This window comes from Bos grunniens, chromosome 3 (assembly GCF_055505025.1).
Source record: "Bos grunniens cultivar Pamir isolate PY7600 chromosome 3, Bosgru_T2T1.0, whole genome shotgun sequence".
NCBI lineage: Eukaryota > Metazoa > Chordata > Mammalia > Artiodactyla > Bovidae > Bos > Bos grunniens.
This window is the reverse complement of record NC_141167.1, coordinates 120,728,630-120,755,714: the sequence shown is the minus strand read 5'-3', so window position 1 is coordinate 120,755,714 and position 27,085 is coordinate 120,728,630. Positions and strand designations below refer to the sequence as shown.

At 39.5% G+C, this 27,085-nt stretch overlaps 1 protein-coding gene and 1 pseudogene across 10 annotated transcripts in view; both read right to left on the bottom strand.

Moving 5' to 3' along the window:
* Positions 1–384: 384 nt before the first annotated feature.
* The window catches only part of POU2F1 (POU class 2 homeobox 1), a 204,640-nt gene continuing 177,939 nt past the window's right edge, over positions 385–27,085 (bottom strand). For all 9 annotated transcript variants that reach the window (XM_086393904.1, XM_086393905.1, XM_086393908.1 and 6 more), the window contains 5 exons: positions 26,723–26,902; positions 25,179–25,284; positions 3,259–3,604; positions 2,649–2,737; positions 385–871 (listed from right to left, as the gene is read on the bottom strand). In XM_086393904.1, the coding sequence (XP_086250030.1) occupies positions 561–871; positions 2,649–2,737; positions 3,259–3,604; positions 25,179–25,284; positions 26,723–26,902 (1,032 nt within the window). In that variant the 3' untranslated portion in view covers positions 385–560. The remainder of the gene's footprint in view (positions 872–2,648; positions 2,738–3,258; positions 3,605–25,178; positions 25,285–26,722; positions 26,903–27,085) is intronic.
* Positions 11,781–13,865, bottom strand: LOC147377111 (F-box/LRR-repeat protein 17 pseudogene; annotated as a pseudogene). Its single transcript, XR_015161339.1, has one exon. The product of XR_015161339.1 is annotated as an F-box/LRR-repeat protein 17 pseudogene (transcript).

The following is a 27,085-nucleotide window of genomic DNA, read 5'->3' as shown; positions in this document are numbered from 1 at the left end:
AACTATATATATATATATATATATATATAAAACAATAACAACAATAACAATAGAGATACAGTAATACAGGCCTGCCTAAATTGTACCAGTTAAGAAAGGAACCCCCAACACAATTGATATGATTATAAACACCTTGTTATGACTTAATGGCCTGTACAACAGACCCATAGAAATGATTTTTTTTAAAGAAAAAGAAATTTAGACAAACAAGAAATCCCCTTCCTATGTCGGAATTGGTAACCCACCTTAACTCGTCATCATGACTGCTGGAAATGATAAGTAGTCCTTTCACTTATTTTTTTGTTTGTTTTTGACTTTTTGTTTCTGCCTTTTTTTTTTTTTTTTTTAATTTTTGGTTAGAAAGTTCTCCAATCCATGAAGCAATCCTGAAAAGACAGTGTTTTATTAAAAAATTAGGCAAATTTGCTGTCCCATCTCCATCTCTTTTTTCCGCCGTGTGTTTTCTCTCTTCTCTCCCTCCTCTCCCTTGCCCTTGCAACATGGCAACAGGAAGTCCATCACATGTTTCAGTCTCTGCCAGCAGCGCCGCGCGGCCCAGCTCACTGCGCCTTGGAGGCGGTGGTGGTGGTGGAGGCAGCCCCGCTGGCAGAGGCCACAGTGAAGAGAGAGTTCTGGATAGACTCAGCTGAGGTGGAGGTGGCATGAAGGCTGGCTACAGGTCCAGAATTCCCTGCAGAGGTTGCAGCGGCAGAGACCAAGCTAACTGGATTGCTGGTGAGCAGAGAGAGGTTCTGAGGGGTCAGGAAGAGAGGGGCGGTCACGATGTTGGGGGCTCCTCCTGCGTTGGCGAATACCAGGTTCCCAGTCGCGTCCAGTGACGTTATTGGCAGAGAGCCACCAGAAGCAAGAGCTACAGACAAACCCCCGGAACAGGCAGGAAGGAGAGTGTTAGTACCAGCCTGGAGAAGACCAAGAACGCATCAAACGTCCTAAGCGCTCCTACAACCCCGATGAAAAAAGTTTATCCCTTAGCTGAATTTTTCCCCTTAATCACAGTGCTATAATTTACCAACCAAAGATTACTTATAATTTTAAAAGAGCCTAGAGGACTGAAAACTCAAATGAGCATGAACAGGATAGGAGAGAAGAGAATCAGAGTTATATTTTTACCTTGAAATCTCAACTTATTTCATCTACCCAGAAATATCTGTTAAATCCAATAATTTTGATTTAATGAAAATTACTGACTAAAGTAACTCCATTCAAAAGACTATTTTTTCCTGTATCTGAAAACCCCCAACAATCCCCTCACCCATATAATCACACCCTCACATGTATATCTGAGGGTTTTTCCTAGTGGCATTAAAATTTTGATTTCTTACATAATTAAAAAAAGCAAGAGGAACTGAGGGAATGTCCCTGACTTTGGACACGATCACACAATGAGTACAGAACAGTGAGTCCGGGTGCAGCTTGGCATTCTCTGAGACCCCAGGCTTAGGGGCATAGTCCAGTTCGGTACTCAGCTGTGTCTTTTTAGCATCACCACAGACCAGAGACACATTGTAATGCAAGAGAAAAAGTGATTTACCACAAATCTTACTCCAAAAAGAAATCATTTTATAACAAAAGCTTTACAGATCTAACCAGGAAGCAATTTCACATATGATTTAGTCAATGAGAAAGTCAATATAATGTAAGGTAATCTAGGTGGTATTTTGGATTTGTTTGGAACTAACTGCCCACAGTATACTGTAGAGATATCATCCATGAAACACTAATCCTAAATGAAGTTTAGCAGTTTAAAAACTGTTTTTGGCTCCAAGAACTCTCATTTAAGCACGAATTATTTTAAGAAAAAATTATGAGATTAGTATAGTGATGTCTCAAAGTGTTTCCTTGAGTCACATAACAGCAAGCATCTTCAAACATGAAGCTCAAATACTAAACAAAGCAGCCTCTTCAATATATAGAATGAGTGGACTTAGACTCATTTTAGACTGGATAGCATGCTAAGGCCAAAAGGGACACATCTGGGCTTGGGAAAGAGATGTTAAAATCCAAGAGAATCTAAGCTCTATAATGATGAGGAAATATAGATGGCAGAACCCAACAAGAATTAGAAGTACTCCTGTAGGCTGCATGCTGCCCTCCAACATTAATTTGTTACAGAGCCTTCCAGTACATGGCTCTTGAGGGTGAGGATGGGGACCGGGCAGTTTTACTTGGTTAAGCTTGCCTGGGGATGGTTCTTGGATGACTATTTAGATAAATTTAGGAAGAAATACCTCCAAGCCTATATTGTAAGAAGATAAATAGTAGCATAAAAGTGCCGGTTTCTTTTTCTGGTTTTCTGCCACACTGTGCAGCCGGCAGGATGTTAGTTCCCTGACCAGGGATGGAACCCGCGTCCCCTGTGGTGGAAGCGCAGTTTTATCCGCTGGATCGCCAGGCAAGTACCATCCTGGTTTCTTAATACACCACACTAAGCATATTTCCTATTCTTACAAACTGACACCTGTATTTTTCTTACAAAGCTTTTTATAGGAACACATTCCTGGTCCTCAGGGTAGTCAGCATTATCAATTCAACTATCTCTTCACGTCACTTTCATCTCTAGCAAAGCAGACTTCCTCCATCTAAGAGAAGAAAGAGAAAGCTAAAGTAAGGGAAACAATTCTACTGACCTTGAATAGTTGCCAGTGTACTGTTGCTCATCAGAGCTGGGCTGAGAGCACCACCAAGGGTTCCCGGATTGAGACTGAGTAAGGCACCTCTGAAAGACCAGAAGAGCAGAGACATTACTACAACGCAGACACATGTGTCAATCTGACAACATACCCAAGGGGACAAGAAAAAGGAAAATACAGGTGGGAAGTATACGGGAACATGTGTTATTCTTTTTATACTCTTTACATGGTGCTTCCAAGTTACTGCTTTCCTTGATGCTCACTTATACAAAGCAAAGCACGGTTATGGTCCACACAAAATGTAAAACTTACAGTCATTTTGACTCTTTAAGTTACTTTGTTCTCTTTTTTCCAAAGCAAGAGAAAAAAATGACAGAGAATAGAATATATTTACAACTAATTCTTATTTTTTTGATGATATAAACTCTAGTCCAACCTCAATCAATGTCCCTGTGCTACTACAGAGCAACCTATTTCAAAGAGATTATGGCTTTAAAGGTTTTCTGTTTTGCATTTAAGATAGTGTTGAAAAGTATTCCCTATGAGTAACTCTAGGGATGACCTCCGAGTTGTTTCTCAAATGTAAACAGGTAAGAAAGCACCTTACCCAGCTGCAAACTGTGAGGGTGCCATCAGGCCTGGGTTTAGTCCTGCAGCAGCAGCCATGGCAGCGAGACTGGCATTTGCTGGCAACTGGGCAGCTCCTTGGAGGGCGGCAGCTGCTGCTGTTTGCAACCCTGATGCTGTCACCATCACCTGGCTGGTCCCAAGAGGAGAGGACAGAGGAGCAGAGGTGGTCTGTGTGGTGCTGGTCTCGCTGGCGCTGGACGCCTCGGAGGTGGCGGCTGAGGCGGAAGGGGAGGGGCTCAGGGCGGGGGAGGTGACCGCCGAGGGGGCCGGAGGCGCCGTGGAAATCACGGTTGCAGTGTTGTTGGAGGTGGTATCTGTAGTGCCTGAGAGAGAATCACACCGGACAGTGACCTTCTGGAACAGTTTTTGGAAGGATGGTTGCTTTATTCAGCCATACTCTAGATTCAGCTGCATCATCTACCATCCAGTAACATGTCTTTTTCTATTAAACTCGTTCAGTGTTTCTATGGAAATTAACCACAAAAACAAACATTGTAAGAACCAAAGCCATGAATCCTACTTTAAGAGGCGAGAGTAATAAAGTAACCCTGAAACAGAGAACATGGCTTTTCAATTCCAATTTCCTATTAAAAAAAAAAAAAAAATCACAGAAGCTCTAACTATAGAACACAACTGCTCTGGAGAAGATAAGTATAAGAAAAAAATCCAAGCTTCTGAAAAGCATTTTCATTTAGAAATCTGCTTAGTCTCTTTAGAAAAATCAAAACAAAGTAATGAAATCAAGAAAAAGATGTATATTTTTATAAAATAAATATTAATAACATTTACAGAAATAGTACAAAAATAACTAAAGGCATATGTCTGGAAGTATAAAAGACTTCAGAAATGATATAAGAACTACACAAATCAAAATAAATATTTCAAACCCATAAACATATTAGAAAAAAGATCTATATAAAAACTTTCTCTGTGATAAAATCTGTCACTAAGCTATAGAATACTCTCTTCTCTATTCACAGCTGTATTAAAAATTTAGTCAGTTTTGTTCTTTTAAAACCTATGCTGAAGCCTTTTTCTGACCTGTACTAAGAACACCTAGAATTCAACTCTCATCATTTTACTGTGAAGAAACGTTTCTTTCACATATCACAGTTCAGTTCAGTTGAGTTGCTTAGTCGTGTCCGACTCTTTGCGACCCCATGATTCCCAGCACGCCAGGCCTCCCTGTCCATCACCAACTCCCAGAGTTAACTCAGACTCGCGTCCATTGAGTCAGTGATGCCATCCAGCCATCTCATCCTCTGTCGTCCCCTTCTCCTCCTGCCCCCAATCCCTCCAAGCATCAGAGTGTTTTCCAATGAGTCAACTCTTCACATGAGGTGGCCAAAGTACTGGAGTTTCAGCTTTAGCATCATTCCTTCCAAAGAAATCCCAGGGCTGATCTCCTTCAGAATGGACTGGTTGGATCTCCTTGAAGTCCAAGGGACTCTCAACAGTCTTCTCCAACACCATAGTTCAAAAACATCAGTTCTTCGGTGCTCAGCTTTCTTCACAGTCCAACTCTCACATCCATACACGACCACAGGAAAAACCATAGCCTTGACTAGACAGATCTTTGTTGGCAAAGTAATGTCTCTGCTTTTGAATATGCTATCTAGGTTGGTCATAACTTTCCTTCCAAGGAGTAAGCGTCTTTAATTTCATGGCTGCAGTCACCATCTGTCATGATTTTGGAGCCTCAAAAAATAAAATCTGACACTGTTTCCCCATCTATTTCCCATGAAGTAATGGGACCGGATGCCATGATCTTCATTTTCTGAATGTTGAGCTTTAAGCCAACTTTCTCACTCTCCACTTTCACTTTCATCAAGAGGCTTTTTAGTTCCTCTTCACTTTCTGCCATAAGGGTGGTGTCATCTGCATATCTGAGGTTATTGATATTTCTCCCCGCAATCTTGATTCCAGCTTGTGCTTCTTCCAGCCCAGCGTTTCTCATGATGTACTCTGCATATAAGTTAAATAAGCAGGGTGACAATATACAGCCTTGACGTACTCCTTTTCCTATTTGGAACCAGTCTGTTGTTCCATGGCCAGTTCTAACTGTTGCTTCCTGACCTGCATACAGATTTCTCAAGAGGCAGGTCAGGTGGTCTGGTATTCCCATCTCTTTCAGAATTTTCCACAGTTTATTGTGATCCACATAGTCAAAGGCTTTGGCATAGTCAATAAAACAGAAATAGATGTTTTTCTGGAACTCTCTTGCTTTTTCCATGATCCAGCGGATGTTGGCAATTTGATCTCTGGTTCCTCTGACTTTTCTAAAACCAGCTTGAACATCAGGAAGTTCACGGTTCACGTATTGCTGAAGTCGGCTTGGAGAATTTTGAGCATTACTTTACTAGCGTGTGAGATGAGTGCAATTGTGTGGTAGTTTGAGCATTCTTTGGCATTGCCTTTCTTTGGGATTGGAATGAAAACTGACCTTTTCCAGTCCTGTGGCCACTGCTGAGTTTTCCAAATTTGCTGGCATATTGAGTGCAGCACTTTCACAGCATCACCTTTCAGGATTTGAAATAGCTCAACTGGAATTCCATCACCTCCACTAGCTTTGTTTGTAGTGATGCTTTCTAAGGCCCATTTGACTTCACATTCCAGGATGTCTGGCTCTAGGTCAGTGATCACATCATCGTGATTATCTGGGTCATGAAGATCTTTTTTGTATAATTCTTCTGTGTATTCTTGCCACTTCTTCTTAATATCTTCTGCTTCTGTTAGGTCCATACCATTTCTGTCCTTTATCGAGCCCATCTTTGCATGAAATGTTCCCTTGGTATCTCTAATTTTCTTGAAGAGATCTCTAATCTTTCCCATTCTGTTGTTTTCCTCTATTTCTTTGCATTGATCGCTGAGGAAGGCTTTCTTATCTCTTCTTGCTATTCTTTGGAACTCTGCATTCAGATGCTTATATCTTTTCTTTTCTCCTTTGCTTGTCGCTTCTCTTCTTTTCACAGCTATTTGTAAGGCCTCCCCAGACAGCCATTTTGCTTTTTTGCATTTCTTTTCCATGGGGATGGTCTTGATCCCTGTCTCCTATACAATGTCATGAACCTCATTCCATAGTTCATCAGGCACTCTATCTATCAGATCTAGGCCCTTAAATCTATTTCTCACTTCCACTGTATAGTCATAAGGGATTTGATTTAGGTCATACCTGAATGGTCTAGTGGTTTTCCCTATTTTCTTCAATATAAGTCTGAATTTGGTGATAAGGAGGTCATGATCTGAGCCACAGTCAGCTTCCGGTCTTGTTTTTGTTGACTGTATAGAGCTTCTCCGTTTTTGGCTGCAAAGAACATAATCAATCTGATTTCGGTGTTGACCATCTGGTGATGTCCATGTGTAGAGTCTTCTCTTGTGTTGTTGGAAGAGGGTGTTTCCAAGGCAAAGTATTCAATATCACAGTAATCCAAGTCTAATCCCCAACCAGTAACACTGAAGAAGCTGAAGTTGAACGGTTCTATGAAGACCTACAAGACCTTTTAGAACTAACACCCAAAACAGATGTCGTTTTCATTATAGGGGACTCAAATGCAAAAGTAGGAAGTCAAGAAACACCTGGAGTTACAGGAAAATTTGGCCTTGAAATATGGAATGAAGCAGGGCAAAGACTAATAGAGTTTTGCCAAGAAAATGCACTGGTCATAGCAAACATATCACAGAGCTAGGAGGAAATCAGACCCCATCTACTTCAGTACTGACTCTATTGTCCCCATTTCCTATCACGTTACACGAAATTGCTATGCAGTCTCTGAATGATTCAGGTAAACATACCTTTCTTACTGTTAACTGAAAAGGGAGGATTTACTTACTCTTCTGCCCTTCTCAAAAATATAAGATGATTCCCTCTTCACTCGTGCTGTCCATAAGTACAAATTACATCTTTGTGGATATTATTAATCACAATATCATCATTCAGTTCTAAATCTATCAAATCAGTTTATGTCGCTGGGCTATTGAAGCTATGTTGGCTCTTATGTTTGGCAGATTCATACACTTTTCCACTTTTTGACACTCTTTTCCTAAGATGTGCACACTGTTCTGTAGGAAGGTAAATGTCTTTTCTCATTTTTCTTCTGCTGCTAGTAAATTTCAATCTTTTCTTGACCAATTTCTCACATTATCTAACTTGATTTCACTTATGGGCACTACTTTCTTTTCAAAGTTCTGAGATGAAATCGCCCATATCTTGAGGTCAAAAGCTTAAAGTGACGTTTATTTCACTCTTTCTTCACTCTCCAGAGCCATTTTTAGACTACTCAGCATCACTTTCTTAAAATCCCACATGTATACAAAGAAAATCTGAATAATTTCATCAGTGAATTTAAGATAAGCTAAGGGACAAAGGCAGAGGAACCAGAGATCAAATTGCCAACATCTGCTGGATCATGGAAAAATTAAGAGAGTTCCAGAAAAACATCTATTTCTGTTTTATTGACTATGCCAAAGCCTTTGACTATGTGGATCACAATAAACTGTGGAAAATTCTGAAAGAGATGGGAATACCAGAACACCTGATCTGCTTCTTGAGAAATTTGTATGCAGGTCAGGAAGCAACAGTTAGAACTGGCCATGGAACAACAGACTGGTTCCAAATAGGAAAAGGAGTACGTCAAGGCTGTATATTGTCACCCTGCTTATTTAACTTATACGCAGAGTACATCATGAGAAACGCTGGACTGGAAGAAACAAGCTGGATTCAAGATTGCGGGGAGAAATATCAATAACCTCAGATATGCAGATGACACCACCCTTATGGCAGAAAGTGAAGAGGAACAAAAAGCCTCTTGATGAAAGTGAAAGTGGAGAGTGAGAAAGCTGGCTTAAAGCTCAACATTCAGAAAATGAAGATCATGGCATCTGGTCCCATCACTTCATGGGAAATAGATGGGGAAACAGTGGAAACAGTGTCAGACTTTATTTTTCTGGGTTCCAAAATCACTGCAGATGGTGACTACAGCCATGAAATTAAAGACGCTTACTCCTTGGAAGGAAAGTTATGACCAACCTAGATAGCATATTCAAAAGCAGAGACATTACTTTGCCAACAAAGATCTGTCTAGTCAAGGCTATGGTTTTTCCTGTGGTCGTGTATGGATGTGACAGTTGGACCGTGAAGAAGGCTGAGGGCCGAAGAATTGATGCTTTTGAACTATGGTGTTGGAGAAGACTGTTGAGAGTCCCTTGGACTTCAAGGAGATCCAACCAGTCCATTCTGAAGGAGATCAGCCCTGGGATTTCTTTGGAAGGAATGATGCTAAAGCTGAAACTCCAGTACTTTGGCCACCTCATGCAAAGAATTGACTCATTGGAAAAGACTCTGATGCTTGGAGGGACTGGGGGCAGGAGGAGAAGGGGACGACAGAGGATGAGATGGCTAGATGGCATCACTGACTCGATGGATGTGAGTCTGAGTGAACTCTGGGAGTTGGTGATGGAGGCCTGGAGTGCTGCGATTCATGGGGTCTCAAAGAGCTGGACACGACTCAGCGACTGATCTGATCTGAAGAGACAATGACTCCAGAAACCATTCAAAGTAGTTTTTTCTGGTTTTATCTTCTAACCACTTCCCAGGTGGCACAATGGTAAAAAATGTGCCTGCCAAAGAGACACAATCCAATAATGCCAATCTCCAATGAGACATAGGGGACTCAGGTTTGATCCCTGGGTTGAGAAGATCCCCCAGAGGAGGAAACTGCAACCTACTCCAGTATTCTTGCTTGGGAAATTCCATGGACAAAGATGGGCTACAGTCCACAGGGTATCAAAGACCCAGATAACCGAGCAGCTAACCGTACACTCCTGCGTCCTCCAGTCACATTCTAAGTGTCTTCAACATGAATGTCCCATAAGCACTAGAGTACAATAACTTAGTAAGATCTTCAAATTATTTCTCCCAGTCAGTAAATCACATTTTAATCAACATATATCTTTTATCTATATTCTTAGCAACTCAATTACTTGGGCAATTTTGATCAGGGAATTGATGTTTGCTGAGCTTCAATGTGCTCAACAACAAAATAAGATGCCATCATCCACCTCACAAGGTTAGCAGAAAGTTACCTGCAAGCATACATAGTGTTTGGCATAACCTCTTGCTTCCCATCTCATCTTTTTTAATTAAAAAAAAAATTTTAAAAAATGATTTTAGTTGGTTTAAATATTGCTCAGGTGTACAGCAAAGTAATTCAGTTATACATACGTCTGTATCTATACATACATTCCCCTCCATTCTTTTCCGTTGCAGGTTACTATAGGATACTTGATATAGTTCCCTGAGCTATACAGTAAATCCTTATTGTTTATTGATTTTATATATAGTAGTTAGTATCTGTTAATCCCTATCTCTGTATTGTTATAATTTTAGTACATGCACTGCCAAGGCAAGCACCCATCTCATCTTTTAAAAAAAATAGATTTAGAGAGATACAATTTATATGCCATAAAATTGACCCAATTTAAGTATAAAATTCAATGGTTTTTAATATATTGACAGAGTGGTACAGCCATCACCCCCATCTAGTTTATGACTGAAAAACGTCCCTAGTACCTATCTGCAGTCACGCTTGTTCCCACCAACAGCCTCCAGTCGTCTGCTTTTTGATCTGTACATTTACCTTTCCCAGATACGTAATATAAATGAATCACTTGGTTTGCAGTCTTTCGCATCTACCTTCCTTCAGTTAGCATGCTGTTTTCAAGGTTCATCCATGTTGTAGTAGGAATCAATACTTCCTTCTGTCTTAAAAGTATCCACTGCAGGGACAGACCACATGACGTTTAATTCATTCACCAGTTGGTGGGTAATAGCTTGTTTCCAGTTTTTGATTATTACGAATAATGCTGCTATGATCATTGTGTTAAAGTTTTTGTGGAAATGTTTGCTGTTCTCTTGGGGGAACTATTGGGTAGGAAGGTAAATTTATGATTAACTTTTAAAGACACTGCCAAAGTATCTTCCAAAGTGGCCATATCATTTTACATTTCCACCAACAATGCATGAAGATTCCAGTTTCTCCATATCTCCAAGACCTATTATTTTTGGTCTTTCTGATTATACCATTTAGTATTAAGAAGTATCTCATTATGATTTTAAACTAGCATTTCTCTGAGTAATAATGTTGAACATCTTTTCATGTGCTTATTAGTCATTCTTATATCTTTGATATAATGTATCAGTTCAGTTCAGTTGCTCAGTCCTGTCCAACTCTTTGTGAGCCCATGGACTTGCAAAGGCTTCCCTGTCTATCACCAATTCTTGGAACTTACTCAAACTCATGTCCAAGTTGGTGATGCCATCCAATCATCTCATCCTCTGTCATCCCCTTCTCTTCCCACCTTCAATCTTTCCCAGTATCAGGATTTTTTCTAAGGAGTCAGTTCTTTGCATCAGGTGGCCAAAGTATTGGCGTTTCAGCTTCAACATCAGTCCTTCCAATGTATATTCAGGACTGATATCCTTTACGATTGACTGGTTGGATCTCCTTGCAGTCCAAGGGACTCTCAAGAGTCTTCTCCAACACCACAGTTCAAAAGCATCAATTCTTCAGTGCTCAGCTTTCTTTTTTTAAATTTTTAGACAGGTTTATTTATTCACTGCTATTAACCACTAATTAAAAGTCTAATTTAGCTCTTGCATGTTTTCAAAATGAAAGAAAAATTTAAAACTGAATACTTCAGTATTTAAAACACATATATTTATTCTTGCAGTTTATAAAATGACAATCTCTTTTTCCATATTCACACTGAAATTCTGGCCCACTGATTTAAAAATTAACATTTTATATGGTGCCAGTATTTCATTAAAATACAAATATATATACACCATATTTTCCTTTGTTACCTAAGTGCCAATACAGAAACCTAATTTTTACATGAATATACATCTGAAACAGTTAACCCCAACTTTATGTTGCTATTCTAAAACAGTTTGATTTATTGTAACAGTTTTTTAAGTTCTCTAATAGTGTTAAAGCCACTTAGACAAGATTTCAGCAAAATCTTATTTTTCTTTTAAACTGATGACAGAATTGGCTTTATCCTTCTGACATACAGACTAAATTCCCAATTTACAGCTACATAAATCCAAAATCACTGCAGATGGTGACTGCAGCCATGAAATTAAAAGACGCTTACTCCTTGGAAGAAAAATTATGACTAACCTAGATAGCATATTGAAAAGCAGAGACATTACTTTGCCAACAAAGGTCCGTCTAGTCAAGGCTTGGTTTTTCCAGTGGTCATGTATGGATGTGAGAGTTGGACTGTGAAGAAAGCTGAGTGCCGAAGAATTGATGCTTTTGAACTGTGGTGTTGGAGAAGACTGTTGAGAGTCCCTTGGACTGCAAGGAGATCCAACCAGTCCATTCTGAAGGAGATCAGCCCTGGGATTTCTTTGGAAGGAATGATGCTAAAGCTGAAACTCCAGTACTTTGGCCACCTCATGCGAAGAGTTGACTCATTGGAAAAGACTGATGCTGGGAGGGATTGGAGGCAGGAGGAGAAGGGGACGACAGAGGATGAGATGGCTGGATGGCATCACTGACTCGATGGACGTGAGTCTGAGTGAACTCTGGGAGTTGGTGATGGACAGGAAGGCCTGGCGTGCTGCGATTCATGGGGTAGCAAAGAGTCGGACAGGACTGAGCGACTGAACTGAACTGGACTACAGGGAGATCCAACCAGTCCATTCTGAAGGAGAACAGCCCTGAGATTTCTTTGGAAGGAATGATGCTCAAGCTGAAACTCCAGTACTTTGGCCACCTCATGCGAAGAGTTGACTCATTGGAAAAGACTCTGATGCTGGGAGGGATTGGGGGCAGGAGGAGAAGGGGACGATAGAGGATGAGATGGCTGGATGGCATCACTGTGCCAATGGACGTGAGTCTGAGTGAACTTCGGGAGCTGGTGATGGACAGGGGGGCCTGGCGTGCTGCGATTCATGGGGTCGCAAAGAGTTGGACACGACTGAGTGACTGAACTGAACTGAATTTAAAGCTCCGTAAGCAAATCCACCATTTCTACTTCCCTTGTAAAAGTGAGGTTCTTACCCTCTGCCCAAGATACCATTAAGGTATACTTTGTGCATAAACAGAAATGTTTCAAATTGGTTTTCTTCATATGTGTACAAGCAGGTTTAAATAACAGAAATATGCACTAGAAAACAAAGGCATACTTAATTTTTAGAGCCAGAAAAATGTTTAAGTTACAATATAAACATTACTGGAAAAGGAAAATAAAACCAGCAGGTGGGCTCATTTCTACATAATCCTTCCTTTGTAAGATAAATAGTCCCTACAAGTACACTTAGTGGGTTTTACTTTTTAATAGATAAAATGAATATCTATACTTTGAAATGCAAAAAAATATAAGAATTAAAATTTAAGGCCAAGTCTGCCCCTATTCATGATTGGCTGCTTGTCTAGTAAGACCTGGGTCCCTAGGTATGTTATCCGCTCTCCAGGAGCTGATTGAAGCAGTGCATGTGAAATTCGGAAGGATCCAGGAGGAACTAAATAGCGTGGAAGACAATAATACGATAAGATGTCAGTCGAGAATTTGTTTTCCTGCATGTATATTCTTCGTAATTTCAGACAGCCCTTAGCTATGACGATCATGGCTTCATCTGAGATCTTGTAACACTGGCCGAAACGATACCTTTGAGTTCTCTGCATTTCGACCCCAGCTGTTTTGAGTCCTTCATCAGTCAGTTTGTCCTGGTTGCTTACATGAACTTTCTGAAGTAAAGGACAGTGAGAGGCAACTGCAATAATAGAGGTGTCAGAAAGCTGTTTACACCTGTAAGCTGTATACCTATGAAGTCCAGGACATTTAAATGTTAGAACACATACGCCAGTATCAGACATACTGCGACAATCAGAAATGCAGATTTCAATTATATTTTGACTTCTTGGTGCAATTTTTTCCAATAATTCATCAGTGACCTGCTGACAACTACTAAGATCCAGCTGCTTCCAAAACTGGAAATCTAAACAAAGGTCACCACGCCAGTACTTGCAAACCAATGATGCAGAAAGGCAACATTCATCCAGAGATAAATTGGAAAATATCTTGAGCAGGATGGAGGGCGGGAGCTGGTTGATATCTGGGGCGTCGGGGGGCAGCTCCCTGTGGCAGTTGCCCAGCAGCTCTGGGCCCTCCGGACAGTGGGCGTCGTCGCCCCCCGCTCAGACCGAGTCCCTGCCAGCCTCCGCGGGGGCCCCTCCCGGGGCGGAGGGGGAGCGCAGGGCTGCTTACAGGGGGTGCAGGCGGGGACCCCGGCCCCCTTCCGCTTGTGCACCATCTCAGGGGGCATGGGGGGCTTGGCCAGCGGTGCCCGGAAGGGCTGAGAGGTGGCGGGCAGAGCAGGCAGGCCCACAGGCTCCGCGTGGGCCCACAGGAGGTTCTGGGCCGGCTGCTCCCGGGCAGCGGCAGAGGCTGGCCCCCTCATCTTTCTTTATAGTCCAAATCTCACATTCATACATGACTACTGAAAAAACCATAGCTTTGACTAGACGGACCTTTGTTGACAAAGTAATGACTCTGCTTTTTAATATGCTGTCTAGGTTGGTCATAACTTTTCTTGCAAGGAGCAAGCATCTTTTAATTTCATGGCTGCGGTCACCATCTGCAGTGATTTTGGAGCCCCCCAAAATAAAATCTGTCACTGTTACCACTGTTTCCCCATCTATTTGCCATGAAGTGACGGGACCAGAAGCCATGATCTTCGTTTTCTGAATATTGAGTTTTAAGCCAACTTTTTCACTCTCTTCTTTCACTTTCATCAAGAGGCTCTTTAGTTCTTCTTTGCTTTCTGCCATAAGTGTGGTGTTATCTGCATATCTGAGGTTATTGATATTTCTCCCGGCAATCTTGATTCCAGCTTGTGCTTCATCTAGTCTAGCATTTCTCATGATGTACTCTGCATTTAAGTTAAATAAGCAGGGTGACAAAGATACAGCTTTGATGTACTCCTTCCCCGATTTGGAACCAGTCTGTTGTTCCATGTCCGGTTCTAACTCTTGCTTCTTGACCTGCATACAGATTTCTCAGGAGGCAGGTCAGGTGGCCTGGTATTCCCATCTTGTGAAGAATTTTCCACAGTTTGTTATGATCCACACAGTCAAAAGCTTTGGTGTAGTCAGTAAAGCAGTAGTAGATGTTTTTCTGGAACTCTCTTGCTTCTTTGATGATCCAGTGGATGTTGGCAATTTGATCTCTGGTTCCTCTGCCTTTTCTAAGCCCAGCTTGAATATCTGGAAGTTCATGGTTCATGTACTGTTGAAGCCTGGCTTGGAGAATTTTGAGCATTACTTTGCTAGCATGTGAGATGAGTGCAATTGTGCAGTTGTTTGAGCATTCTTTGGCACTACCTTTCTTTGGGATTGGAATGAAAACTTTTCCAGTCCTGTGGCCACTGCTGAGTTTTCCAGATTTGCTGGCATATTGAGTGCAGCACTTTCATAGCATCATCTTTTAGGGTTTGAAATAGCTCAACTGGAATTCCATCACCTCCACCAACTTTGTTCAGGGTGATGCTTCCTAAGGCCCACGTGACTTCACATTCTGGATGTCTGGTTCTAGGTTAGTAATCACACCATTGTGGCTATATGGGTCGTAAAGATCTTTTTTGTATAGTTCTTCTGTGTATTCTTACCACCTCTTCTTTATCTCTTCTGCTTCTGTTAGGTCCATACCATTTCTGTCCTTTATAATGTATATTATATATAATGTATATTAGATGTAATGTTATTATATATTAAAATCTTTTGCCCCTTTAAAAAACCAAGTTACTTATATTCTTATTATTGAGTTTTAAAAATTTATTTATCTATGTGTTTAGGCTGCACTGAGTTTTGTTCCTTTGCATGGGCTTTCTCTAGCTGCAGCAAGTGGATGCTACTGCTCCTTGAGGTGCACAGGCGGCAGGAGCTGCGGCTGAGTTCGGCAGGCTTACTGCGGTGGTCTCTCTCGTTGCAGAGCACAGGCTGTGGTGCACAAGCTTCAGTAGTTGTGGCTCCTGGGCTATTAAGAGTGAGGGCTCTGTAGTTGTGGCACACAGGCTTCGTTGCTCTGAGGCATGTGGGATCTTCCTAGACCAGGGGTTGAACCCATGTCCCTTGCAATGATTCTTATACATTGCACCAGGAAAGACAGTCCCCTACTATTGAGTTCTAGGAATTTTTTTTTTTTTTTTTTTTTGCTGAGTGAACTCCCTGGGAATTTTATACATATAGGATGATGAAGAAAAAAAGACAGTTTTAACTTCTCCCCTTTCAAACTGGATGTTTAAAATTATTTTCCATTGTTAAGCTGGCTATAACTAGACTCATTAGAAATCTGTCAGAGCAAACATTCTTCCTTTGTTCCCAATGTCAGGGGGGAAAGCATTCAGTCCTTCCCATTTAGTATGCTGTTAGCTGTAGGTTTTTCAGTTGATGCTCTTTATCAGCTTAGGAAGCCTTCTTCTATTCCAGATTTTTTAAATCATGAGTGGGTGTTGGATTTTGTCAAATGCTTTTTCTGTATCTGGTAAGATGATCATGAGAATTTGGTCTCCTATTACTATGGTGTGTTACATTAATTTATGTTCAATTATTAAGCCAACTTTTTATTCCTGGGATAACTCCTTGGTCATGTATAATCTATTTTATATGTTGCTAGATTTGACTTGTTAAGATTTTGTTGAGGGCTTCTGTGTACATTTTCATGAGTGATATGGGTTTATAATCTTTTTCTTATGATATCTTTGTTTGGCTTTAATAGCAAGGTAATACTGGCTTCATACAATGAGTTGTTCCACTCATTGGACATGTTCCATAGACATGTTCCACTCCATGTCTATCTTCTGGAGGAGACTGCTCAAGAGTAACTCTTACTTCTTGCTCAAATTTCTGATAGAATTCACTGTTACAGCCATCTGAGTTTAGGCATTTCTTTTTGGTTCATTTACTTGTTTTAGGTCTTTTAAAGGTTTTCTATTTCTTGTTGAGTCAGTTTTGGTATTTCGTGTCTTCCTCAAAATCTGTCCATTTCATCTGAGTCACCTAATTTTGGGGGCCATAAGTTGTTTATAATATTTTGGTATGCTGCATAATGCAGCAATTCTACTCCTAAATATATACCCTAGAGAAATGAAAACATATAACCAGTAAAACTTGTAAATGCATACTCATATCAACAGTATGGAAAATGGCCCCAAACTGTAAGTAACTCAAATGACCATCAACTCGTATAATAAACAGAATATGGTATATCCATACAATGAAATACCACTCAATCATTAAAAGGAATGAAGTTCCAATATTACTCTGCAACATGGATAAACCTTGGAAATATCCTAAATGGAAGAAGCAAGACGCAGAAGGTCATGTATTATACGACTCCATTTACATTTGTCTGAGACAGGCAGATCCACAGAGACGGAGCAGATGAGTAACCGCCATGGTACTGGAGGAGTGAGCAGGGAGAGACTGATAATAGCTGTGGGGCTGCACGTGGTTTATTATGAAACGTTACTTCGGAATAAGAATTTGAGGCAGAGCATGTTTAGTTGAGATTATTAAGGCCTGTGGAATTTTTACAAGTTCTTAAGACACATAAGAATAGGTATCTTCCTGGAGCAGTACAGTCATGATCATTCATCTTCTATTCTAGAAAAGTTTACCAGAAATGTTGAATTTAACTCAGGAACACAATGAAAAGAAGTTAAATTAACCAATCATGAGGACTCCAAGGAGAAAATCTTTAGAAAGAAAGTAGAGTGTATTAGATAAACTATAAGATATTGAATGACTTTCATAAATAATATGAGTGAAAGAATATGCTACTTTCATCAACAGAAAAAAAGAAAGGCTGTATAAAAATTTCAGAGCAAAAGAGGCTATAATAAGAAAGTTATGGTCCAAACAGGAATAAAACTAAAACAGGACATGACGTTGAGCTGACAAGAGGAAGAAAACAAAATCCATTTGACATCCGACTCTTGTAATCTTCTCTTTCAAGGAGCAGGGTTTAAGTGCTGTAAGATTACATTTTTTTTTTTTTTACCCTATCATGGTCTGGCCTTGAACAATATTTATGCAAATTTAATACTATTGTGGGCTTCCCTGCTGGCTCAGTTGTAAAGAATCCACCTGCAATGCAGTAGAGGTGGGTTCGATCCCTGGGTTGAGAAGATCCCTTGGAAAGGGAAATGGCAACCCATTCCAGTATTTTTACCTGGGAAATCCCATGGACACAGGTGCCTGGTGGGCTACACAGTCCATAGGGTTGCAAATAGCCAGAAAAGATTGAGTGACTAAACCATCCCAATGCTATCATGCTCACTTTCTATTGCTATTTAACAAAGTACTACAAACTTGGCAACATAAAACACACATTTACTATCACAGTTTCTGTGGGTCAGGCGTGCAAGCACAGCCTAGCTGGTCCTCTGCGAGGCCACAACAAAGGTACCAGCCAAACTGGTTCATTCTGTTGGCATAACTGGCAAAGAGTATGTTGCCAAGCTCACCTGGGTTGTTGGAAAAAATCATTTGGCAGAATTTGCTTGCTACTCTAGACTAAATGCCCAGCTTCTTTCTGGCTGTTGGCTGAAGGTCAACCTCAAAGTTAGAGGTCACCCCCAGTTACCTGACTGGTGAGGTGGGTCTCTGAAGTAAGTCTGCTAACAAGACAGAGTCACAGAAGCATGAACACTACAAGACAGACACCGTGGTGGGGGCTCACCTTAGACTTTGTCTGTCAGAGTTATAAATTCTGATTGTTTATTTAATATTTTGCCTTTGACAATAAGAGTAATGATAGCAAACTTACCCTTATAGCATAATAAGAAGAGAGAAACATATGAGAAATGTTTTAAATATGAGAAGATAAGCAGCACAGGGCTGTGATCCCTGAACAAAGAGAAACAAATGATGTGGGCCCTTTATTTGGGAGCACTTCTATCTGTTTCTTTCTGGCAGCACTGGGTCTTCACTGCTTTGCACAGGTTTTCTCCAGCTGTGGTGAGTGGGGGCTACTCTTCGTTGCGGTGCGTGGGCTTCTCATTGTGGTGGTTTCTCTTGCTGTGAGCACAGGCTCTAGGCACAAGGGCTTTAGGAGCTGCAGAATGCAGGCTCAGTAGCTGCTGCACACGGGTTTAGTTGCTCTGCACTGGCAGGTGGATTCTTAACCATTGTGCCACCGGGGAAGTCCCTGGGAAGTGCTTGGGGAGGAAACTAAGTAGAGCACAGAAATTTCACTGATTCAAGGAGACGAAAACTATGGCTGATGCCAAAATGGCTGGAGTTTGCAGGAAAGAGTAGTGGAAAGGAAGAAACTACATAGAAATGTACAACGGGGTTTCCTAGAATCCTTAGTTGAATACAAAATTACACATGCACAGGGAAACGCTATGAGTCTAAGCAGGGGTGGCTATAAGCTGAATGACCCTTGGAATTCATGCAAGACAAGGAGATACTCCTTGTCTAACTACACAGAGAGGAGACACTATTGAGTTGGGCATTCATTAGAGACCCCAGAAGGGTCACAGCTGAAACTACTGAAGGCTGCTTTAGGCCAATCTAGTAAAGCTTAAAAAATAAGTCTTAAAAGGTCAAGCTAATCTGTAGTAATCTATCTGCCTGCCAAAACCAACTCAGAAACTCTTTAAAAGAAGACATCAAAATCCTGATGTATAATCCCCATCTCTTAAGTACACGTAGATCTGTGAATATGATGCGAGATGCAATAACTATTCCTTTAACTGGATAATATCATATGACAAGGATGAGAGGACTGATTACCTTATATTTATAAGATTCTCTGTATTAGCTGACTGGATAGAGATTTTCATGTTGTTTTTGAAGAAGCTGCCATGTTTAAGGTCATGGAGCTAGGACTTGGGGTTAGCCTGTGGGATTTGACTGATCTAGCTGACAGCCAGCAAAAAAAAAAAAAAAGGGCGGGGTGGGGGGACTTCAGTCCTATAACCATATGGATCGAATTCTGAAAACTAATGAACTTGGAAGATCTTGGTCGTCATATGAGGTCACAGCCCCAGCCAACATCTTAACTTCAGCCTGGTAAATCCCTGAGCAGAGGACTTAGCTCTAATCTATGCCTAAACTTCCAACCTACACGTGGGATAGTAAATGAGTATTGATTTAGGCCACTAAGTTTTAGTAATTGTTATGCACCAACATAAAACTAATATGGTTGGAAAGAAGACAACAATGTCTGTTCTTACCACTTCCCTCAGCTGGAATTTCTAGTCTGTGCAATATTGATCAACTGATGTGAAACAAAACCAATGTCACTGTTATAAAAGATGAAAAATGACTCTTAAGTATATGAAATGATGTCCAACTTTACATGATTAAAAAACTGAAATTTAAAGTACTCCGAGAGAACTTCCCCAGTGGTCAGCAGTTAAGAATCCACCTGCCAATGTGGTGGATGTGGGGGCTATCCCTGGTCCAAGAAGATCCCACAGGCCACAGGGGCAACCGAGTCCTCGTACCACAACTACTGAGCCTGCGCAGTACAGCACCCTTGAACTGCAACTGCTGAGCCCCAAAGCGGCAACTACTGAAGCCGTGCGCTCCAGAGCCTGTGCCTTGCTGCAATGAGAAGTCCATATAGCGCAACTAGAGATAGCCCATGCACAGCCACGAAGACCTAGCACAGCCAAAAATAAAAAAAATAAAGGTACACTGAGAGAGAGATAATTTATCACATATCAGACTGGCAAAAATTAAAAAGTACATAGGCTATGGGGAAGCTGGCCCTCTCATGTATTATTCAGTTCAGTTCAGTTCAGTCGCTCAGTCGTGTCTGACTCTTTGCGACCCCATGAATCGCAGCACACCAGGCCTCCCTGTCCATCACCAACTCCCGGAGTTCACCCAAACTCATGTGCATCGAGTCGGTGATGCCATCCAGCCATCTCATCCTCTGTTGTCCCCTTCTCCTCCTGCCCCCAATCCCTTTCAGCATCAGGGTCTTCTCCAATGAGTCAACTCTTCGCATGTATTATTAGTGGGAATGAAAATAAGTACACTCCTTTTGGAAGGCAATTTGATAGTATCCAACAAAACTACATAGATACTTTTTGACTCAGCAATTCTACTTTTTGAAATTTACCCTCAAGACACACTTCCAACAGTACAAAAATATTTATCCACAAGGTTACTCCTGCAGCATGGTCAATAATTAAAAAATACTGGAAACAAATTCAATGTCCATACAACAGGAAAGGAGTTAAAATAAAATGTAGTATATCCACATAATGGAGTCAAAGTTGGTTAAAGTGAAAGTTAGGTCTCTCAGTAGTGCCCGACTCTCTGTGACCCCATGGACTACAGCCCACCAGGCTCCTCCGTCCATGGGATTCTCCGAGCAAGAATACTGGAGTGGGTTGCCATTTCCTTCTCCAGGGGATCTTCCCGACCCAGGGATTGAACCCAGGTCTCCCGCATTGCAGCAGATGCTTTAACCTCTGAGCCACCAAGGAAGCTCCACATAAGGGAGTATCCTACAACAATAAAACAAGATAATGAAGATTTCCATGAACTAATGTGGAGTGATTTTCAGAATGTCTGTTAAGCAAAAAAAGGTCACCTAAGTATGCAGGAATGGCACAAGTGGGAATGGGATAGAAAGGATACAGAGAATTATGATAGAAAGGAATGACATTTTTCCAAGGAGAACTTAATATCGCATAGTCTTTAAAAAAATCACAAGGATGGAAGGAAAAACACTAATACTTAATATGAACAAAAAATAAACTAAATGGAATTTCAAATGAATAACGTAAATACACTGAAGGGTATATAAGAAGAACTAACACAGATAACTTTTGAACACAGTATTTGGACATCATGTCTTTAGGCTTAAGACAAGAACTCTAAACTGAACTGAACAAGTCGGTCTTTTCAGAAGCATGGGTTAGCAATTTTGAAATCCCTTTCTTTTCACTATAGGACTGTGCAATTAAGTAATTTGTAATTGTTGATAATGGGAGCCAGGTTACTTGTCACTGAGAAGGGAGTTAAAATATGGAAAGAGATTAGGATAGAAAAGAATGAACGAGAGGATACTGGATTGGAACTGGAGATCTCAGTATGAACTTGGGGATTTTAAGGAGGCTGATTGTAGGCCAGAGGCAGAGAAACTTTAAGATGAGGCTGAACATCATGTGTGCCAAAAAAATCAGGAAGTACTCAAAGAATGCTAGGGACACATCAAAAGGGCACAGAAGCCACTTTGAAGTAGTTCCCTTTGGCTAAATCTGGAAAATCTGAATATTAAAATAAAAAGTGATTGTAACCTATTGAATACAGAAAGAATTTCTGAGTCCACACTGATAAAGATAGATAAATAGGGGAAAAGGAAAAGTTCATCCTTAGAGTTGAAAGCCAACTAATAAATGTAAAAGAAATGATGAAACTATATGAGAGTCAGAATAACATAGATTCAGGCAAAAATCATCAATGGACACTAGTGTATAAACATTTGAGGAGCAGGATATTTGCAGTCTCAAACTCCTCATAAGATACTAACTGTAAAGAGTAAAATAACTCTAGAATGTTACTACATTAACAATATACAATAACTTATACAATGAAAAAATCTGGCAGATATCACCTTAATGAAATTATCAAAGTTAATAACATTGGGACTAACCAACAGCACACGTCTCCGCATAAGGCACAAAACGGACTCAACACCACTTCTGTGGGGTTCCTGGCCCAAGTACATCATCTGAATCTAATCATGATAAAACATTTGCTACTGCTGCTAAGTCGTGTCAGTCGTGTCCGATTCTGTGCGACCCGAGACGGCAGCCCACGAGGCCCCCCCCCGTCCCTGGGATTCTCCAGGCAAGAACACTGGAGTGGGTTGCCATTTCCTTCTCCAATGCATGAAAGTGAAAAGAAAGTGAAGTCGCTCAGTCGTGTCCGACTCTTTGCGACCCCATGGACTGCAGCCTTCCAGGCTCCTCTGTCCATGGGATTTTCCAGGCAAGAGTACTGGAGTGGGGTGCCATCGCCTTCTCCGGATAAAACATTTAGGTAAACCCAAATTAAGGGACATTCTACAAAATAACTAGCTATACTCTTCAAAAATATCAATGCCACAAAACACAAAGATTCAAATTGTCCCAAATTAAACGAAACTAAAAGACACAGCAACTGAATGCAATACATGATCTTAGATTTTCTTTTGCTGTAAGCAACATTACTGATTCAACTGGCAAAATCTGAATGTGAGTTATTTACTAGATAATAGTAATTGAGTCAATGTTAATAACCTGATGTTCTATAACTACTCTGGTTATATATAGAATTTCTTGCTTATTAAAAAAATATATAGTTAAGTGTTAGGGGTAAAGGGGGCATATCTGTAATTTGCTCTTAAAAACAGTTCAGAAAAAAACCACATACACAAACACAGGAAGAGAAACACACAGATCAGGGAAAAGGAAGAGAGGAAGCAAATACGGTAAAATTTTAATATTTGGAAAATGTAAGGAAGAGATTTGGGATTTCTTGAGACTATTCTTTTAACTTTTCTATACCTCTGAAATGATATTAAAAAAATTAAAGAAAAAGCTGTATGCACAAAGGTGTTCATTATAGTATTCATAATAGTGAAAACTTCATGCATTTAATAATTACTGGGCATCTTACACTCTAGGTGGTGTGCTGGACATGAGAAATACCGTAGTGAACAAGCAGGGCTGGTTATGTGGCTTAGAGCCTTGAGGAGTCTCCTGGGGTTTAATATTTGCAGGGCTCAGACTGGGAAAGTTGGCTTCCCTCTGTAGAACTTAACCATGATGTCAGCATATAGAAATGTTTATGAAATTACAGTACAATCATTTGATATTAAGGCAAATCAAAACTAGAAAAGTAAAGATTATAGTAACAGAGGAAGATGTTAAAAGATATTAATTTAAAAAAAGAGCAGCAGACACTGTAAATACTATTAGAATTGTACATCTATGCACACATAAAAAAAGATATAAAAACAGCACTCACAGTGGCTTTGTCTTTCCAATTTGAATTTCCCATGTTAAAAATTTTAATGATTAAAGAAAAATTTCACTCCAAAAGTTACTAACATTTCAGAAAATTGTCATAATTAAATGTACATAAATGGGCCAAGTAATTGAGTTTAAGAGAATTTGATTAGTCAGTTAAGATCACCAAAATTTTTTTAATTTCCAGCTAGTTTTGAGTATGTGTATCTTCTTAAAATTACCTTTTGCTTCAGGTTTGTGCCATTTAATGCGCCATTTTATGAAATCTGCAAAGCTACTTGTTCTTAATGTCTGAACTATTATGATTTTTTTTTTTTAACAATAGAGAGGTATCTTTAAACCTAATGTCATATGACTTATAATTTGTTTGGAAGGTAAACTACACAATTTACCAGTTAATGCAGTTAGGGCAGACAGTAACCGCCGCAGAGGCAGGAATTCCATGTTCCTGGTGACCATCACAACAGCAACCAATCACAACAGTTTGCATATGAAGCTAAGGTGCTGAATAGTATACACTCTGGAACAGAAGCTTTTAATTTACCTCTAAGACATCCAGAAATGGCAAGCCTTAGTAAGGTGAGAGCTGATGAGGTTTGTCATTTATAAACCTCCTTGTATTTTACTAAAAACTGAGTATGTCTATTTTGTGAGAGGAAAAGTTTATAGCTTTCACCAAATTTTCAAAGAGGTCAAAGGCCCAAAAGTTAGCAAAGGTACTGCTCTGAATTAACAATATTATGAAATTTTCTAACTTAGAAATTTAATAACTACATAAAACCATTTAATCCAATTTTGTCACTTAAAATATGAGTGGAAAAAAAAATCAAATTTCCCAACTCCAGGTTAAATTTAAGCTTGATTATGAAAGATCATAAATCTATCCAGTGGTTACTAGCATATATATCAACCTGGTGAATAATTAGAGAATGTCTTCTGCAATATGTATCACTAAAAAAATTCTGATGACAATACTAATTTATTTTAGATGTATCTGGAAAATGTGCCATTTAAACAGAAAATATTTATTCATTTTTACCATGAATGTGTCCAACACTAAGCTAGGCACTGACATTTCAAAAATGACAGACCTTCTGAGATGTACAAAGTCTACTGGAAAAGAAAGAAGTATAAAAATTGTTTATAATATAGGCAGGTGGAAATAATTTCCTGGAGAAGCTAAACAATATATATCCAAGAAGAAATGATATTTAAGCTGGAGTAGTTTCATCACTAACAGAAAGAAGTGAAGGCTGGGATGGACATTTTACACTGTGGGGATGTTTACAAAAGGTACAGAGGATCTTTTCCTGTGTTTTGAGGATAGGATCGAGAAAAGATGAGTGGAAGATAAGGTCCAGACAGTAAATGGTTTATAAATTCATGGTGAATTTGGATGTTTTCCTGAATGCAAAAAGCTGAAGCTATTAAGCATTTTTAAGGGGAGGAGAAGTTAATTGGAAAAAAAGTAACTCTGGGCCTTCCCTGGTGGCCCAGTGGTTAAGACTTGGCGCTTCCACTGCAGGTTCAATCCCTAGATGGGAAACTAAGATCCTGCTGCGTGGCACGGCCAAAAAAAAAAAGGTAACGCTGAGGAGCAATGTAAAAGACAAAGTAATGTGGGAAAGAAAAAAAGATAAAATCTTTATGTGAAAGCATTCTTTCTGGAAAAACGTATTATGCCTGATACTTTTTTAGGAGTTCAGGTTTTGACATACAACTTTTTTTTAAAAAAAGCAATATATATTTTTAGTTAAATCCTTAGTTTACAATTTAATGGCAGATTCTCACAGAAACTTATCATGGGCCTCCTATTTGCCTAACAGCTGCACAGCCTGCTTGCTGCTTACCTGTAACAGAGAGATTAGTTACCGCAGCGCTGGTTAAAGGAAGGACTGGATTGACCGTGAGGGTAGTTGCTGCACTGCTTGTCACAAGGCTTGGTGTGGTTGCCACCTAGAGGCCGGAAGTGAAAACATGCAAAAGCATTTAAAAACCAAAATTTAAAAATTTTAAGTCCATACTGTAGATTTATTTTTCCTACAAACATTTTAAAAATTCCAGATACAACAGAATAAAATTAAACTGTCCAAAATGAAATGATTTTATTAATTACTCTCTGACCTTGGAATTGAGAAAACTGGCTTATGTTGAAAGGCTGCTTTTACTAGATGGTTTTTCACTAATATTACAAACGGCTTTGTCCAAGTTTTAATGAGAAATTAACTTAAAAACTCCCATATTTCAATTATGTTGAATAAGATATACTCTAAAGCATTAAAAAATACTACACCATTATCAGTGATCTAAACAAGAAAACTATTCAAGGGGATCATAGAATTTGGAGTTCTTGTACATTACTTCTATTTTCAGCTATGTGGGGGCAAGACTGTCTTGATTTTGTTTTTAATGAAATCTCATTATGGAAAGAATATAAAACAAATTTCTTAAAATGGACAGTTTCTTTTTTTGAAATTACATATTGATACACTAAAGTAGCAAATATTGCCTTCCTTCTATCCTTCCTCCCTTCCTCCTTCTAGTACCAATAAATTGAAAACACAAAAGTCATGTACATAAAACAAAATTACCTAATACTATCATTTTCATAACTACTATCTCATGAACTTTATGATTAAAGTCTTACCAGTTAACAATCAAAGCTTTCACTTAAACTAGGAAGTGCTATTAATGATTACTTTAGTTTGAAAAGTCTCCTTGGCATGGAGTAATATTAAATTAGAAATAAATTAACAAGAAAGTATCAGAAATGCAAACTCAACAATATTCCCATCTTTGGAATCCTGGTTGGAAACATGGCATCACATTCACAATTGTTCTAAAGATCAAGTGAGTCACATGACAACTATATGTCCCTTCAGTCTAGGAATACTATTTTAATGTTAACGGCAGTGGTTACTCAATAAGGTTATAAATAAAAGGGCCACATCAATACGAACTCAGAGCTAAAGGTTATCTGGGAATTTATTGTATTGTATTGTATCACTTAATCATCTAAGTAAAAGTTTAATAAATTGAGCCTTAGAACCCAAAATGAATAAAGAGCAACTAAAGATTTTTTAGATAACTGATATTAGCTGCAAACTGACTCCCAGTTATAGAGTAACCTAAGAAACCATAGCAGAGAAGAGAATAATGAAACTGCAATGAAATAGGAAAGGATTAAAACTGTTTAAAAAAAAAGATCAGTTAAGTTCTTGGGTTAACAACAAGAGATTTCATTACTTTGGTAACATTTAAAATATAAATTTATATACCTTTATTCAACATGAATATATATAATAGATTCCTATAATGATATAAATTCATTTGATAGGTCACTCATAATGTAAACATTAGCCCTCGAGCACGTGCCCTTGCATCCCATCCTTACCAGTGAGGCTGGGCTGGGGAAAACTGCTTTGATAGGCGAGCTGCTGGTCCCACCACTGCTGGGGGGGTTGATTCTTTTTTCCTTCTGGCGGCGGTTACAAAACCAAACACGTATTACCTCCTTTTCCATGTTAAGTTGATCAGCAATCATGGTGATTTCTTCCGAGGTAGGCTTTTGATTCTGAAGGGGAAAATAATAAAATCATCTGTTGGAAAAACTTTCTGAACTACAGGCATAACCATGTCATTAAATGAATAAGCAAACGGGAGGAGAAACAAGAGAATGAAGTTGGGCTATACAGGGCCATATTACTCCACTTCTAACAAAAAACTTCTATATTCTAATAAGCATTTACTAAATGTA